This window comes from Lissotriton vulgaris, chromosome 10 (assembly GCF_964263255.1).
Source record: "Lissotriton vulgaris chromosome 10, aLisVul1.2, whole genome shotgun sequence".
Lineage (NCBI taxonomy): Eukaryota > Metazoa > Chordata > Amphibia > Caudata > Salamandridae > Lissotriton > Lissotriton vulgaris.
Window position 1 is genome coordinate 753,845,616 of NC_141698.1, and position 17,135 is coordinate 753,862,750.

General features: G+C 43.1%; 1 protein-coding gene across 1 annotated transcript in view; it reads right to left on the reverse strand.

Annotated features, from left to right (window-relative positions):
* Positions 1-17,135, reverse strand: part of MYO3A (myosin IIIA) — a 1,386,887-nt gene that overhangs the window by 1,129,054 nt on the left and 240,698 nt on the right. Inside the window, exon 7 of the mRNA XM_086939966.1 lies at positions 11,355-11,500. Within this exon, the coding sequence (XP_086796092.1) occupies positions 11,355-11,500 (146 nt within the window). The remainder of the gene's footprint in view (positions 1-11,354; positions 11,501-17,135) is intronic.

Below are 17,135 nucleotides of genomic sequence, written 5' to 3' on the forward strand. Positions count from 1 at the left end.
AGACAGCAAAGATAATTGGTTGAGTTATGTATGCCCTGAATGCCCTAGCTGCAATTTTGTAGTCCCTAAAGCCCAGGTTGTGACAGAATGGCGAGATTAATTTTCTCCTATGTACATAATACTGAAAACAAAAGTACATGACATGGTATAAAGTTTCCTTGACCTCTGGGCAAAACGGACAACTTAGTTTAGCACCAGAGAGGGGACACCACCACTTCGCAGTAAATAATTGAAGCGGCAAGGTCGCAACTCGGAACTTAATGCAGAGTGTCGTAGCAGTCAGAGGCTCAATTGAGTCCATATACATTCCAAACGATAAGTGTCTTTAAATTCCAGAAAGGTAGAGGTGAGAGTGCCTAATACCGCCCCAACTGTGCAATCTATCATCAACATATTTCCAATACTGCTCCTTGAGCATAAACGTGGAAATGCCACTAGACATTTTCGGGTGAGCCCACGTTACCAAACCCAATCTTCTCGAGCGAATGCTTAATATATCCCAACCATGCAATCCTGGTGGCCCGAGGAGTTTCATTATTTCTTCCAAGCACAGTCGATAAGATAATAGATCTGCTGAGGACCAGATCCTCATCCAGTACATGGAGGGTCTGAGTTTTCCTCGGTGAGTAAGTGAACGAATGCCAAGATCTAAACAAAGTAGCACTAGTGGAGTATTAGGGGGAAGATTGGTGTTGAGTCAGAGGAAACTATTATCCGTCAGTTCCAAACATTGACATTTGTATGCCTCCAAAGCTTCCCACCATATAAGCTTGCAAGTTATAAATTTGCAGGACTATTGTCATTGGACGAAAGCTGGACCGCGTTAATGCTCTCCATAGGCCGCCAATATAATATTCTAGTCTGATTTTGAACTTGTGAATCTGAGGTAACCTGCCAAAGTGCTTGTTGAGAGTAAGCCCCAGGTATTCAAAGGTGCAAACCCTCCAATTGGGTACCATTTAGGACTGGGTGCGATCTGGCAGTCTGGCAGGGGTTCAATACCATGTATTTCGTCTTGCTTGTATTGATCTCCAACCCTCTCTTTCGGCACAAGACTGCACTGTTCCAGAAGATTTTGGATTCCCATTGGAGATCTCGAGATCAGTAGCGTGTCATCTGCAAACAAGAGGGCTGGGACCTTCCTGTTGGCCAGGTGTTGGGCATCATGCTTGCACTGCTCTAGCATGTTTACCAAATTTTTTATGTATTAAAAAACACAGAGTGGGGCCTAGTACGCACCCCTGTTTCATCCCCCGAGTCACTAGAATGGAATCTGTCAATTCCCCTGCAGGACCATACCTAACTTGCACATAGTTATCCAGATGAAGCCTCCTGAACACATTAATTAGGTTTTTCGGGACCCCCATGTTGCTTAGGACTGCCCACAGGCCCTCCATGGGAACTAGATCAAATGCAGACCATAGGTCGAGCAAAAATGGCAGAACGGCATCCACCGCCCAGTGTGACATAGTTCCAGTGGATTAGTTGTAGTTTTAGCACTTGATCGATAATTCTTGTCCCAGCCCTAAACCCTGCTTGATCCACTTCCTTGATCCATGCTTGCAGTCTACTCACCAAAATGCGGCAAAAAAGTTTCTGTGAACGGTCGATGAGGCTAATAGGAGGATAATTGGAGGGGCAGACCTAATGCCCTTCTTGTATATTGGGACAATTTCAGCCCCTACCCACGTCTGTGGCATTGTCAGCCATTTCATGATATTATTAAAAAGAAGGGCAAAATAGGGGCACCAAATCTCCTCCTCAGTTTTGAACAGGTCCCCGGGCGCCTTATCAAGCCCGGCCGCTTTCCCTGCTTCAATCCAATCAATTGCAACAGCAAACTTCCCTCATTGTAATAGGGCTGGGAACATAATCAATCTGGTGGGACAGTTCATCGGCAGGGAAAAGACTAGATGATGGAGACTCATTTTCCCACTCCCTTACTGTCCAGACCTTCGAATGAATGACCAGAGTCAGTTTCTCATGTTTCCCGCAAGTACGGCTCAGTGTCAGGCCAGCAGCTGGCAACAGGGCCCCCTCATTCTTTCCCACATCTTGATCATAAAGGCCCGAAAAGTGTTCAACCCAAGCATCAGCTGCTATGTTACTACACAGCAGGGAAGCATAGCCAAGACTGTTACTGGCCACTAATTTCCAAAAGGAGCAATGGTCTTTCCCTTTGCATGCAGCCAATAATACCTCCCATCTAGCCTTTCGTGGTCTCTTTTGACCCCATCCAGTACAGCTTTACGTGAAGTTCTAGCTTCCTGGGTGGTTACTCTGGTCTCCCCCCAAATAGCAGCCATTAGAGCCCGCCTGGCTAGTCGACATGCTTTATTGAACCATTTGGCCACATGAGCCCGTTTAGGTAGAGTCCTAGCTTCTACCTACGAGAGCTCCTTATGGTGCGGAACAGGGAGCTGTGAATATCAATAAGAGCATCCCATACTGAAACTACAAATACTTTCCCTTCTTCAGCCAGGACTGCTTCCAAGGCTGGGGAAATGGTCATATACAGCTGGGTCTGTATAGCAGGGGTTGCAGCCATAACGCACCACCTCAACCTACATCTGTTACTAGTTGGAAAAATCCTCCTATCAGGGGGTTCTAGGTCATGTTGTGGAAGAGTGGGCTTAGGGAGAGATTCAAGGCATTATGATCACTGTCCTGTCTGGATACCACCTCCAGATCAATTACCTGAGACCACAGACTGACATCCATCAAAATGTAATCAATAAGGCTAGTCCCACCTTGCCCATTAAAGGTAACCTTCCCTTCTTTGTCTGAGAGTGTCCTCCCATTGCGAGCTCAAAGGCCATTGTTCAGGGAGAAAGTATGTATTTGCAGGACTGCAGTTGACAATTTTTTAATTGCTTGGAGTGTAAGCTACGGAATTGCTCATTCTTCATTCCCTTCTACACTAAGTGCTCCGGTGGTAATGCCAAGGAGTTCAAAATTTCAATTATAATCCCCGCCACAACTCTATAAGCATCTACCAGGATAGATAAAAGGTGCTCATTGATTAAATCAATATCAGTTAAACTGGTCATATTGCCCTTGTGTCTAGAATAGACATAATGCAACCATAATGAAAAATTATCGGTGAATTGCAAATGCACACATAGCACATCAGGGTACCCAAGATCAATTGGCTTTGAGGTACACGCCAAATTGCAAGGCCCCGCTGCCCAGTGGCTTACCCTACCCTGGAGAGTCAATCAAGATCCCTAGTTAAATATTTGGGAACTGGCTATTACTGGGCAGGCAAAGTCAGGGCTTGTTGACTGCTGGCAGTGGACCAAGAGGTTGTCTGAAGGTGTTGTATCACATGACCATTTTCTCCAAGAGTCATTGTATTTCACAGCACAAACAAGATCATAACCTAGAGCCCACAGTCAATCCGCGGCTAATTAAATTGTATTTAGACAGATAATACTAGAGTAGGTCGCTGGTTTGTGAGCCAATATATTCTTCCTCTGTAGAGATAGAGCCAAAGCTGACCAGCCAAAGAAGTGTGGTTTCCCCTCATTTGAGATGGGGTAAGCCCCCAGACTTGCTCTCAGACCTCATACATTAGGGATAAGCAATTCAGTGCTGGTACTGCTCAAAGACAGATGGCCCACCTTTGCCTGTCACTGGTGTGAAGTTAAGGGCAAAGTCACTGGAAGTATGCAGTTGGTAGGGTCAAATTATGAGGCAGGGTTGAGTAAATATGTGTAAAAAAAAAAGGTAAAATATTTGATGCCATGTGGCACATTTTGTGATAGCATTACTTTCTGTCATTTTTATTACACGTATTAACACTGTCTGGACATTAGTTACACATCATTATTGCCCACTTAACACCCAAGTATAGCAATTAGCAACAGAAAGGTGACCAGTCGAGCTTTGCAGAGGTCTTCCACTGCGCTGCAACATGGACTGCTGCATTTTGAGTAACCTTTGAACCGTTTGAGCTAGAAACTAAATTGTTTTTGTCTAAAATCTGCAGGTTAAACAGCAGATGAAAAGATTATGCGGCAAATGCAACAAATCTATGATTACTCAAAAATGCTGCATCCGCACAATGGCATAATTCCGGGGGCTCTGGATATGGGTGCTTAGGATGAATGAAGGGGAGTGTGTGCTTCAGATGAAGGAGACTGTTTCAAGCTTGTCCAAAAGAGGACTACTTTTTTTTAATTAACTGCAAATGACCCTGAAAATGAGATCCCTGGAGTATCTCACTGTCATAGCTGTTTTTGAGTAATCAATCAATCAATCAATCAATCTTAACTTAACAAATGAAACACAAATCTCCTGGTCTATTTTTCCCTCAAAAGTGTAATCTCGTGGTGACTCCCAAAGCACAAGAAAAAGCATTTGTTTCAAACAACGAGGATGGGCAGTATTACATTTTGTGCATTGTAATGATATACAAAATTGTTGCCAAAAATAATTTATTGTGATGTACCCAACACAGCAGCTGTGATTGTTAAATGAGAACGGCCTGGATGTCTATAGTTTGTGCTGCTATTTGCTCAATGTTGGATGGCAAAGGGGTTAACATAGCTCCCTCTATCACAGGCTTTCATTCTCGTAACACCTTCAAAAGAAATACAGTGTACATGCTACTTGTCATTTAATTTAGAGACTCATTTGGGGAACCTCCACTTTATCAAGTGGTGTTTGTTGTCAAAGACTGACTTAAATATGTTGCCATATGATAGAACAGTCAATTGTGCAAAATAATGTGTGTGATCTTTTGGGCTAGGTAAAGACTCAGGGATGCAAATGTATTGAGTTAAAAATAGTTCAATTTTCTCCCATAATAAATTAAATGTCCTGGAACACCCTATTGGAGAGGGCCTTAGGCTTGGCTCTGTGCGAGTGTCAAATCAGTCCTTGAAGTGAGAAGGAAGGTTACAACTTCTGGTAGTTCCAAACACAACGTGCATATAGGCTTCTGACAGCCTCGTGGGTCACACAGTCTTTCCTAAAAGTCACTCAAAATGGCAGGACACTGTAACCTTATTTCTGACAATCTAATGGAACTTTGAAAAGCTGTGTCGCAACTGATTGTTACGGACATCGGTCCTCTAAAAATGTACGCTGTTCTACCAAAATGAGACAATTATATTATTACAGTTTGTGAACCACTATTTTCTGGTTTGCGTAAATGGGGCAGGACACATTAAGTAATTTCTGTCGGCGAATGATGTGCAGCCATTTGCATTGGTTTCCAATCCATCACACCACCATGCTCTGACATAGTTATTCCTATATTCATAGTACATGGGTGGTTTAAACATTCTGCTGGCCTACAGGTAGTCCTTTTACACAGTATTGCCAGTGCTGCTGCTGCAATAACATCTCTACAAAATATATTACACACTTTTGAAAGTGTTCCCCAAACTATTCTGACCAAAGTTTACAGACAAAAGAGTGAGTTCAAAATATTAACTTATTTAGCCTAAACAATGAAAGGTCATTGTTCTAAATCACACTTTTATATTAACTATCAAATTATTTGACAGAAATTAAAGGAATAACCATTAATACCAAAGCTTGCAGGGGAATTATGCTGATGATCATTTGAAGCAACACAAAATGATGATGAGCAGAATAGTAAACATTGTCAAACACTCACCCCAGTCTCAGATCTAGATTAAATCCATTTTTTGTGCTCACTATTCCACCACAGTTTTTGACCTAGTCCTATGTAAATCAGTCTTGATCCTACTCCCCATGGGAAACGGCCAAGACCATGTCATCACTGCACCAGAAGCAAGCATCCTAGGACTGGTTTTGGGGTATCACCCCTCATTAACCAGGCTAGCTTGAATCCAGTGGGATAGCGAACACAGGACCCACGTCTGTGCGTCCCACTTAGGGCAACTTTAGCAACACAAAAAGATGACAGAAGGAATGCTGAACATTGCCAAACACTCACCCCAATCACAGATCTGGGTTAAATACATCAGTTATTTGCTCACCATGCCACCCCAGTTTGGACCCAGGTGATGATTGGAAGCCTATCTAGAGAGTTTGGACTCCTAGATATATTAAGTGACAAAAATGTCAGGGACAGAAAAAAAGATCATGCACCCTTTGACAAGCAGGGGCACCACTGGTGACTCACTGTCTCACCAATACAAACTTAAATGGCCAAGGACTACTGGAAGAATAAGGAGTTGAAACTACAGAAAGTTCAAAGGGCTTTTAGTGTCATTCTCACTTTCTCTTCATGATTCTTCCTTTGTGACTTCTGAGACTAGGTGCACCAAAGGGCAAGCCAGGGATTCCAGTTTCTACCACTAATTGCTAGGGCACCACCATACCAGGGATTGAGGTTAGTTGTGCCTCGCCTCAGCTCTCGTGTTCATCATCTGTACTGGATACAACCTGCTTTCCAGTTAAAACTGTAAAATGTTCATAGCCTTGCAGATAGTAGGAGGAATTTTATTTTATTAAAAGTGCACTGCTGTAAGTTCTAACAAGACACAGTGCAACTTGTAAAGTAGACCAGGAAAGTAAGGTGAGCATTTTCCTTAATCTGCTTTGATCTTTCGTGTGTTGGAACTGCTAGCACATTATGTGCTATTTGGTACAAACCACTACAGAATTCGATCTTAACTATTTTTATATTTGAATATGTCTTTTGCGGTTACTCTGATCAATACTAGGTTTTTAATTTTTTCAAACGATGAGTATCAAACATCTAGCACTGTATTAAACGTCTTGCTGTAATTCTGTTAAAGTTCAATAAAATGTAAGTTCCTCTTATTTACACTTAAGCACAATTGTGTGCTCAAACACATTTTTATTGTATTGTATTGAAGCTTTAGCATGGTGCTTTTCATGCAACAGGATTGCTTCATAATGTCTTAGAATCAAGCGGCATGCAACAGAATGAAGACAGAATGAGGGTCAGGAGGAGGGGTCGACACGTTAAAGGAGCAATGTCATTGAAGAGGTGTCATTTGTAAATGTGGATCTTCAGCTTGTTCTTTAAGTAATTCTCGTCATTTTTGATGCTGACCATAGAAATTTAAGAGCCCTGCAGTGAAGACAATTTCCTTCACATGCACTTGACTTTCCTGGCAGTTGGATTGACAAGATGATTGGCCTGTCTGGTTCTGAAGTCTCTAGATACAAGGACCTCTGAAACTGAGATGTAAGATAGGTGGCACACTTTTCCAGACGTCCTTATGGATGAGGCTAGCCATGCTGAATTATATGGAAACATGAGGAGGAAGTCGACTGAGACTTTTTAAGTCTGGCTGGATGTGGTCCCAGGGTTTCAATGTGAAGATTAGACTGGTAGGTCTATCTTGGATGAACTATTAATTTGTTATTTGATATTAATGAAGCCAGTCATGAAGGATACATTATAGTTAAGTTTGGATAGGCTAATTGCGCTGACGAGGAACACTCTGGGATTATTTTTACTCACTGAACTGGCTAGGGACTTCCATGAGGACATAGTCAGCAGCAGGAGGACAGACAATTACAATGTTAGCAGCAGCTTTCAGGCTGTTTCCTAGCCTGAAGGAAGCATGCAGCATTCAGATTCACATTTTGGAATTATGATCAGCCACTGAATCAATGCAGGTCCGGTACAAGTTCAACAAGCTGGAAGAAAGTTGCTTTTGAATATATGTTGAAACTTTTGGACAAAATCCACTTTATTGTATGGTCCCTGCATCCTTGAGGTTCAAAGAGCCAGAGCATTCAAGTTGTTAAATGGGTTTTCTCCTCCGGGAGGTGAGTAGGAAGGCCTTTTCCACATAATACAATGCAGCGGTAATGACTACATGCAGATGACCACGTACCCCTACTATGAACTGGTTCTGGCAGGAAACCTTGCAAATTCCCCTAGATACTACCGTAAACAAAGAACGAAAGAGGAAGAAGTGGGGTTTGGAATTGTTCTCCATCAGTAGCATCCATTGTGCATCTTGCATTCATCATCTTACCAATGAAAATGGGAATACCTACAAGCAACACTAACACAAGTTTCACCAGTAATTTCGTGATGCGGCCACACAGCAAGTGTGATCAGTTATTGCAACGGTTATGCTCATAATGCTCATGGGTTCCGATCAGCCCAAGTCTCTGAATTGAATGCACTTGTGAATTCCAGTTGGCAGCTCCTCTGGTTCTAACCATTGCACCTTAAATGCTGTAACAATGCTGCCATCAACCAGGTTTTGTTTTGAGAGTGTCAAAGGGGGCCCCTTGAGGCTATATGGTGAGATAAGGTCAAGGTCTTTCTTAGGGCATATCAGAAGGGTGCCACTGGGGCTAACCAATTTGCAGTTTCAAAAGCCCCGCAGAATTGTGTGTTCCTCAAACATTTGCCCAAATCAAGGAATTTTATCTGCCAAGTGTCCAGAGCATGTTTCCCAACAACTATATCTATTGATACTGTGCCATTAGTTGTCTTCACGTTTCTGGTCATTGATGCTCAAACATTTTACCAGTGAGTGCACTGATGGCAGAACTATACAATGATACAACAAGGAGGGGTGCCGGACTGTTCCTAGGCGTGATTAGGGAAAAAGTTAATTGGCGTGACCGAAGGTGTAAGTGTAACACCCAAGGGCATCCATTTTGTTGGATGGATTTGCCTCACACACCCCGAAGGATGTCATGCTTCATCATCGGCGGTTGCTCCTCGTCGGGGAGGCGGTGCAATCCCCGACGGGCTCACCTCAAAGAGGGGCTCTTTGGCGGAGATCTTTTTCCAACAGCCTTATGGTGAGGTGTGGGTGTGTGGGCAGGGAGGTATGTGACGGTGAAAAGGGATATTTAAAATGTAGCTCAGGGTACCGGAATCAACTTTATTCAGGGGGTCCCTAGCTGCAATTAAAACCAGGGGGCTAGCTCACTAGGACTCAACGAGTAAGGTCAGGTGAACCTAGATGGGGCTAGTGGTGAAGACGGTCGACATGTTTCTCGCTGTGGGCAAAAGTTGCCCGCGATTCATCAGGACCTTTAACAAGGTGATCTAAAACATGCTGGTGTCATGTGTGAGTTTTGTGTGTGTTTACCTCTGTGGGAGTTGTCCTATGCCTAGACATAGAAAGGAGATAAAACAACAATCATTATAAACAATTTGCAGGTAGCAGAATAGGTCACGCCAAGGGAAAGACCTGTGAATAATGTGGCATGCTGTACTAGTGCTTCAAGTAACAGTCATTGCATGCCTCAGTGGTGATGTATGCCGAGTGTCTATAGTGTGGAACACTGAACAATCACTGAGTGGGTGAGGTGGATTGTTGTGACATGTGAAGAGGTTTAAATAAAAAGTTTAAAAGGTTTTAAAATAAAGATATGCAGCAGCTGTCCTGGTTCAAGTGTAAAACTGGGTTCATACCATGTGTTTTTGCATCAGTTAAACGCGAGGAGGACACCCATAATAACATCAAAGTGAATAGGTGAAGAGTTGCACACACACTGACTCTAAAAGAGCCTAAGTTTTAACACATTAACATTGTGGACTCACCAAACTGTCAAGAACTATCAGCCACCTGAGGGGTCGGCGGGATCTAGCATCAAGGATGAGTCCTTAGGTTGAAACTGGGGTCAAGGTAAACAAACCGCCAGGCAACCATTAGTAAATGGGCAGTGACTAAAACCACATGGAACTCCTGGTCTAGAGCCCTAATGTCCCGCTACAGCACTTACCTCTAATCTCTCGTGCCTTCGCTGCGTGACCTACCCTTCTCCGCCGAGCTCGAGTAGATGTGGGAGCTCGGCGGGGAGGGTTATTTACACTGGCGGCAGCGAATCAACACGGATCGCGCGTCTCCGCCGATCGGCGTGTCACGTGGTTTGTGCCGATCGCGGGGCGGCCATCTTAGACTAGTCGATCGGTAGCTACGGGGGGGCTATGACGCTGAATAGCGCACCGCTTTGCAGAGTTAGGATACCCATAAATGTAGACCGTGCTCAGGTATTTTACAAGAAAGGGAGGAAGGAGAAGTGATCGGTTGATCTACGGACACTGTTTACCACCCATAAATCAGCAGCTTATGTTCCATGGGAGCCGGGTTTCGCTCCAGAGTTAAAAAATAATAATTGGTCGCACATTATTATCAAATATGATGCCGATCAGTACTGCGGCGGCCATCTTAGACTGGTGTTATGTAGCCTAACCCCTGAGTGGATCCATGGACCTAGCATGTTCTAGGCGGTTTTGTTTTGAAGCTTGTGGTGTGTATTCATCTGGGGTAGAGTGTAGATGGCTCATGAAGGATGATAGTGAAAAAAAAAAAACTTGGCACAGTCATCAGTTCCGAGTGTGTCATGCATAGCCCCTAAAGTGCTGTGGCTTTAATTCTGGTCGTGAAGCCGACAGTCTGGGAGGTCGCATCTAACAGTGTGTGTTGTGCCTTTTCACCGTCACATACCTCCCTGCCCACACACCCACACCTCACCATAAGGCTGTTGGAAAAAGATCTCCGCCAAAGAGCCCCTCTTTGAGGTGAGCCCGTCGGGGATTGCACCGCCTCCCCGACGAGGAGCAACCGCCGATGATGAAGCATGACATCCTTCGGGGTGTGTGAGGCAAATCCATCCAACAAAATGGATGCCCTTGGGTGTTACACTTACACCTTCGGTCACGCCAATTAACTTTTTCCCTAATCACGCCTAGGAACAGTCCGGCACCCCTCCTTGTTGTATCTGCCGATACGGGCACACGCTGTGACTGGACCTTCCACTCCCCTGAGTGGTAAACAGTGTCCGTAGATCAACCAATCACTTCTCCTTCCTCCCTTTCTTGTAAAATAAAGAACTATACAATGCCCAGTGTCAGTGTGTGACTGGCCACTCCTACGGTGTCACCAGTATTCTACCCATCTAGTAAGTCAAGGTCCTTGCACTAGTCAACAAGTAAGCACTATCGAAAACTCTGCAGCGATGAATGCAATAATCAGTAATCATATTTCACTTTAAGAACAAGTACTTTAAATAATCCTGGCTAAGGTATAGCTAGTTGCAACCTTCATGATTAGTTAATGGTAGGAAAAGCTTTAATAAAAGCAAAGCACGTACAAAGCTATGCGAGCAGGGAAGAATTGCAGCTAAGACAATACACAATTTAATATCCAGATGTGGAGTTTGTCATCAGAAAAATATGTCACAATAATGATAATAAATATTGCTAATATTTAATTGACAGTAAAACAGGCCAACCTAACAAGGTTGCATGATAAATGCCATCAAGGTGACTGGTTGGGCAGATATTGTTTCTCTGCAGGAGTCAGTTATGTTACTGAACTACTTCAATTTAAACAGAGACATTCCACTGCCACTCTAGTAATACAACATACTGTGCCAGAAATTCAATAGCTTGATTCGCGTACCTTGGAATTTTAAACAGGGCTCTCATTGGATGCAAATCAGCCAAGGGCGGATCTCCATCTGCCAGCTCTATAGCAGTGATGCCAAGGGACCACGCATCACATCTGGCATCATAGGTGGTGTCCATCTGCTGCTCACAAGCAATCACCTGTGAAATTGGTTTCCAAAAATAAAACAACTGTTTAACACTTTGATAGACTCGAAAACAGGACACTGTTGTGCCAGATGAAAGGCTGTATTCTTAGAGTTCTTGTAACTTGACAGTATTATTACACACTGAAACTACTGGTGTGGACTGGTAGCACTCAACAATAATATAGATTTTAAATCTAAGAAAAATTACACCTGCCTGTTGTTTTTCAAATATGCGTGTGCGAAAGTCCCTTTCCACAATAATGTTTTTAATTGCAATTAACCAAAAGGGATGTAGCTATCATTAGTGCATGAAGAGCAGTGGCACCAGGGCCAGGGGCATGATGGTGCCATTGCACTTCAATTGAGGTTGCCTTTTACTACCGACATGGGTTCCTATTTTCTTTGAAAGCTTTAGTGTCCTTACCATCTTTGATATGCCAGTGGCACCCACCTAACAAACAGACAATGTCCATTTTTGCCAAGAGCGAACATTACATAGAGCTCATCATAGGGATAAAAGGTGGTGCTAATAATGTTGCATTATATAGATAACCTACTTATTGTGTAAACATCAGAAATATCAAAACCCTGTAAATATTTGAACCTGTGATTTGTCTTCTGAGTGGTCATTCTGAACTTCATGGATAAAGGTGTAAAAGTGACATTCAGGATTAATCACAAGGCTTAGAGGTCTTTTTGAAGAAGGCTTCCAGGTCTCTGAGCAGGCAGTCTGCCCCTGAGCAATATGATCCATAGAGATTCTGTCCTACTCAGGGGTGCTGACGTGTCACACAGTGTGTAGAGAATCGTGGGGAATGCATATCTTTTCTAGTGAGGAAGGCAGTGGATGTTTTTCACTTTTTAAGTCTGACCTATATACAATTTCTGCTAGATTTCAACTGTCATTCACATCCACCACAACAAATAGCAAGGGGAAAGGGGCCACTTCAGTCATTAGCTAGCTTGTACTCAGAGTGACAGCATTTTACCTGATCATTAAAAAGAAGCGCATTCCGGTGCGATGACTGCTTGTCTACAACTTTACTTTGCCAACGCTTTTTGTTTTCCATTCCTTACTCTTTGTTTTTTTCTTGTGTTTTTTAATCATCTCCCTGTAGTTAAACTATGTTTTTGGGTTACAATAATCCCAGGACAATAGAACATAATAATTTAAAGAAGGGTTTACATACTCCTTCTAGGTACCCTTGCCGGAGAGGACGGACAAGTACCATTCTTTTAAAACAATATGCAATGAATATTTTTGTATTAATTTAAAACTTCCATTTCATGCATAGGACCACAACGTTTAAGTGGCGCTATGTGTATTTTTTATCTTCTACTTTTAATTTACGTGGCATATAGTAATAATATAAAATTAAAAATAACAATCACATTAGTTTGCCAATGCAAGACTTACTGGATATGACCAGGTGTGTTGTTCTTGCAGCAGGTTGAGAAGATTTAGTCAAATTACCCATTGAACGTAAACACTTGCAAAACGTGTCAGTGCAATTGCACTGTAGATCTACGCAAAACCTGCCTATATTTGAAGTTACAGAAGGGTTTTGAGGTAGGCTTTAAGACAAGTCTGACATTGGTTGACAATGTATGATTAAACTGTGCATTCACTGATTTGAGTTACACTTGTCTATTCCTTAAGCAATATATGAAAACATAAAGCTTCCATTCGAGTACTCATGTGAATTTACGGGCTTCACATTCCCAAAACTATTGAGTTTAAAGTCGGAAATTACTTCAACCAGGCACAACTACATAGGAGGACATTTACGACTTTCCAACAAAAAATAATGAAAATTAACAATGTTTTTCTTTACTCTCTATAGCAGCTGAGGTGTGTAGAGCTACTTATTGATGAAAACGGAAAAAGGAAATTGATTTCAAGGTGAAACGTTCCATCAGCTGTTTAATTTTTTCAAAGAAGACAGACGGTTAGTGAATAGGGTTATGTTAAAAACAGAGTGAAAATCTGATATGGAAAAAGTAATTTACTAGACAAACTTGGCTACAATTTAGAAAACATGCAAGGAGTTTTTACGTCCCTGATCCTTCAGATCCAACACCACTTGTATATTCAGAAATGGTTTACAATACTATTGGTGAATATAAGTTGAACTTGGAAGTTCCAGTATACGCAATTGCGAGAGCAACATCTCACTCCTGTTTTTCAGATTGAGAATAATTCTTTCAGCATGGTGTAGTACATGTCCTACAAAGGTGCTTTTTGGACGTTCAGGATTAAATCCATTAGCAAAAAATATTGAGCTGGGAAGCATCCAAAAAGTTCACGGTTATTCAACAACTATTGTCAAGTAGTTTTTCCAGCATTGATCCACTTGTGTATTTTTTCTCGTCATGAGCAACAAGAGATTTGTTTTCCGTATGAATGGCCAGAAACTTGCTAGTGGTATTGCAAGTGCGCTTTGAGTCATATTTCGTCTTGCAGAAATGTACACCTTTTATAATTCAGTCTGTGAAAATGGTTACACTAATTAGTTGTCCTGAGAATCTACAACTGTTGCTGATACCCAGATGTCGTGCATTTAAAAACATTTGCAAACTTACTTCAAATCAGGTCCAAAAATATTAAGGCCATTTTTCTTGTTCTTCAGGTTCTGGGTCTAGTTTTCAACGAGTTGATGATGCCCCAGTATGAATGAAAACAATTGAGGGCCTCACTTAGTGCCTGCCGGCCAGGCTACTCCACCGCATATGTGGCAAGTACCTTGCCTGCCAAACTCACATTTACCCTACTCTATTTATAGCCCCTTCACAGCAAGGAAAATTCCCCTGCTGTGCTGGGGGGGGGGGGGCGCGCACAGCGCCCCCGTGCTCATGACGAGCTCAGCTCGTCATGAGCCATGGTGGTCGTGTGCTCATGACGAGCTCAGCTCGTCATGACCACACCCCGTTTCTTTAGAACGCTCGCACAGCAGGGGAATTTGCCCAGCGTGCGAGCGTTCTAACGGTCATGACGAGCTCAGCTCGTCATGAGCACCGTGGCTCATGACGAGCTGAGCTCGTCCTGAGACTCGAAGGTGATAGTCAGAGGGATAGCCGTGTTATCGGACCGTTCACCAATCTCATGACGAATGTTCCAAAATAATTTTTTCCTGTCCTGGACTGCCCAGTAAAGTAAGATGGTCCCGAACATGTAATAGTATAAATGATCCCAGAAATGGAGTACAGCCATCCAATATGTACATGAGCCCAGTTATCTTCAGTTTTGCTGCATTTAAAGGTGCTGAGGCAGGTAAAGTAAACTTTGAACCATTAACTTTAACTGAATTTAACCAGCATATGGCAAAGATAATAACTGCGGGACAGAAATACAAACATTGCACCAGTGCTGGTGCATTTGTATTTCCAGTCTTGTTTTCAAAGATTCTGCTTGTGCCACAAAAAATTGTATTGCCATTTACACCACCTCGCAAAGTGCAAAATATTTTGCGCCTTTTAGTTGGTATAAATGTCACTGCAAAATTGCACTGAGAGCAATGCAGTATAGGTAATCCCAAATGTTGGTACAATCAATATAATTGATGCATTCTGGGACTGTTTTGGGGTATTTTAAGTAAAGAAGAAGGCGATACAGGAGCACGTAGAATTCTCTCGAAAAGCACTATTAATTGACTGATGTGTAAGATAAGGAAATCATCATGGAATGTCCTGTGTGGACTTTTTATTAAACATATTCACATATGTTGTAAAATATTGGTGTTTGCAAAAGGGTTAACCAGGTCAACCAAAGTTGGTGTTTTTAATAATTTAAAAAATTAATTCATAATTCGGATGTTGTTTTTGAAAATGTAAAAAACTCGTTTTTGGAACCTTTACAACTCAATTTCAGTCTTTGTCTTAATTACTAAGCCCATTTCAGAAGTGACAGACTCCCTGCTCCTCACCAATGAGATCGTAGAATCCAGAGTACCCTACCAAAATCATACATGCCAGAATATAAATTCATGATGTAAGAAAGTTATTGTCTTTGCACTGATTACCCCCATTTTTTTTATCGATACTGGCTGTTACTGACTCTGAAAGTACCCATGGTACTGCTAATCAGGTCCAGTGTCCGTCCTCTGTCCTTAAAAGGTATATGGTAATTAGTGAAATTAAAACTACATGTAAGTCCCTGGTATCTGGTAGTGCATGTAGGTTTAGAGCGGACTTAATGCACTTAAACGTGCACTGCTGTGGTGTCTGGTGTAATAATTTTAAAGCCAGTATTGCCTTGCAGGCTTGTTTTAAAACAAAACAGTGTCCAAATTCTACTTTGGAATTAAAAGTACTTTCAAAGTTCAAAACGGCCGATTTATTACATGCAAGTCACCCATAAGGTCTGGCCTAGGTGCCCCAAGCGTAGGGTGCCTTGTTATAAAAAGCAGGGACATTATAAAAATGTTTTATATGCCCTGATTGGGGAAAGTCAACCAACATCATTTTTCCCCATTTTAGAGCTGCTAGCTACATAGGCTAACATGGGAAGGCGTTATTAAACTTTAATAAAGTCTAATTTTTGATTGGAAGTAGCTCGCAACTTAATTTAAAGTAGCAAAGTAATATTTACAATAAATCCAACAACATGCCAAGGTCGGATTAAATAAAACTAATGCAGGAAAGTAGTTTTAGAACTTACTATCTTGAAGTTACCTAAAGCAGCCCTGTGCAAGCCTCTCCTGATTGCCCAGCCTCTGACAGCCTCGGCCAAGCTGCTCCCTGAGTAGGAGTGAAGAGGCCTGGGCCTGAAACAGTATAGCCATTTGGTGGGAGGAGATTTGCTTCCTGGAGAAGCCAGGGACAGGAAAGGGGCTGGGGAGATAACCATCTTTCAAAGGTGGATTCACAGATGTCACAGGACCCAGGCCAGCCCCCATTTCCTTGATCCCTAGTCAGGTGAGAGCCCCCCTAGTGAGAACAGGAGAGGGGCTGGAAGGAGAGTGTAGGGAAAAATTAGCCACACCCCCTGTGGTCTAGACTAGCAAGACCTGCACTCCAAGCAGAGAATTTCACCATTTTGATTTTTTGAGACCGGAGCATTCTGGGTCAAAAATATGCCACAGTCGAGGGGCGTGGCAGGCACCATGGCGAGCTAGGACGTGAAGCTCAGGAGCTCCCGGAGAGCTGAATCGATATCCGACTTACATACATGACCTACGACTCCCAAAATCCTACAAAGGCGGCGGTAATATCCCGGGACACTGTGGAGTCGACCCTCCTGCAGCGCAGCGCCCCACATACCCGTTAAAATTGACTTTGTGCTGCCGCCCGGGAAACTCTTATTGGGGCAAGATGGCGGCGGTGGTTGCTGAGAGGCGGCTCCGGCGCTAGGGTACGGCTGGCGGGACCTGTGTCGGTGTGCCGAGGTGTCATACCCCTGAGGAGGTGTTGTGGGGCATCCGGTGGGACCTCCAGGACTGGACTAACGGGAATCAGAAGCCCCGACTCCCGGCTGCCCTTCACCAAGATGATGACCAAGGTGAGGAGGCAGTGATCGGGAGCAGCGGAGGTGCATCCCTCACGGCTCCGAGACGGGGACCGAGCGTCCAGGAGTGCAGACCGCGGGATCCTGAGTGGGTGTTGGAATCTGGGGACTCCAGCCGCCGTATGAGCATAGAGGCTCCAACATC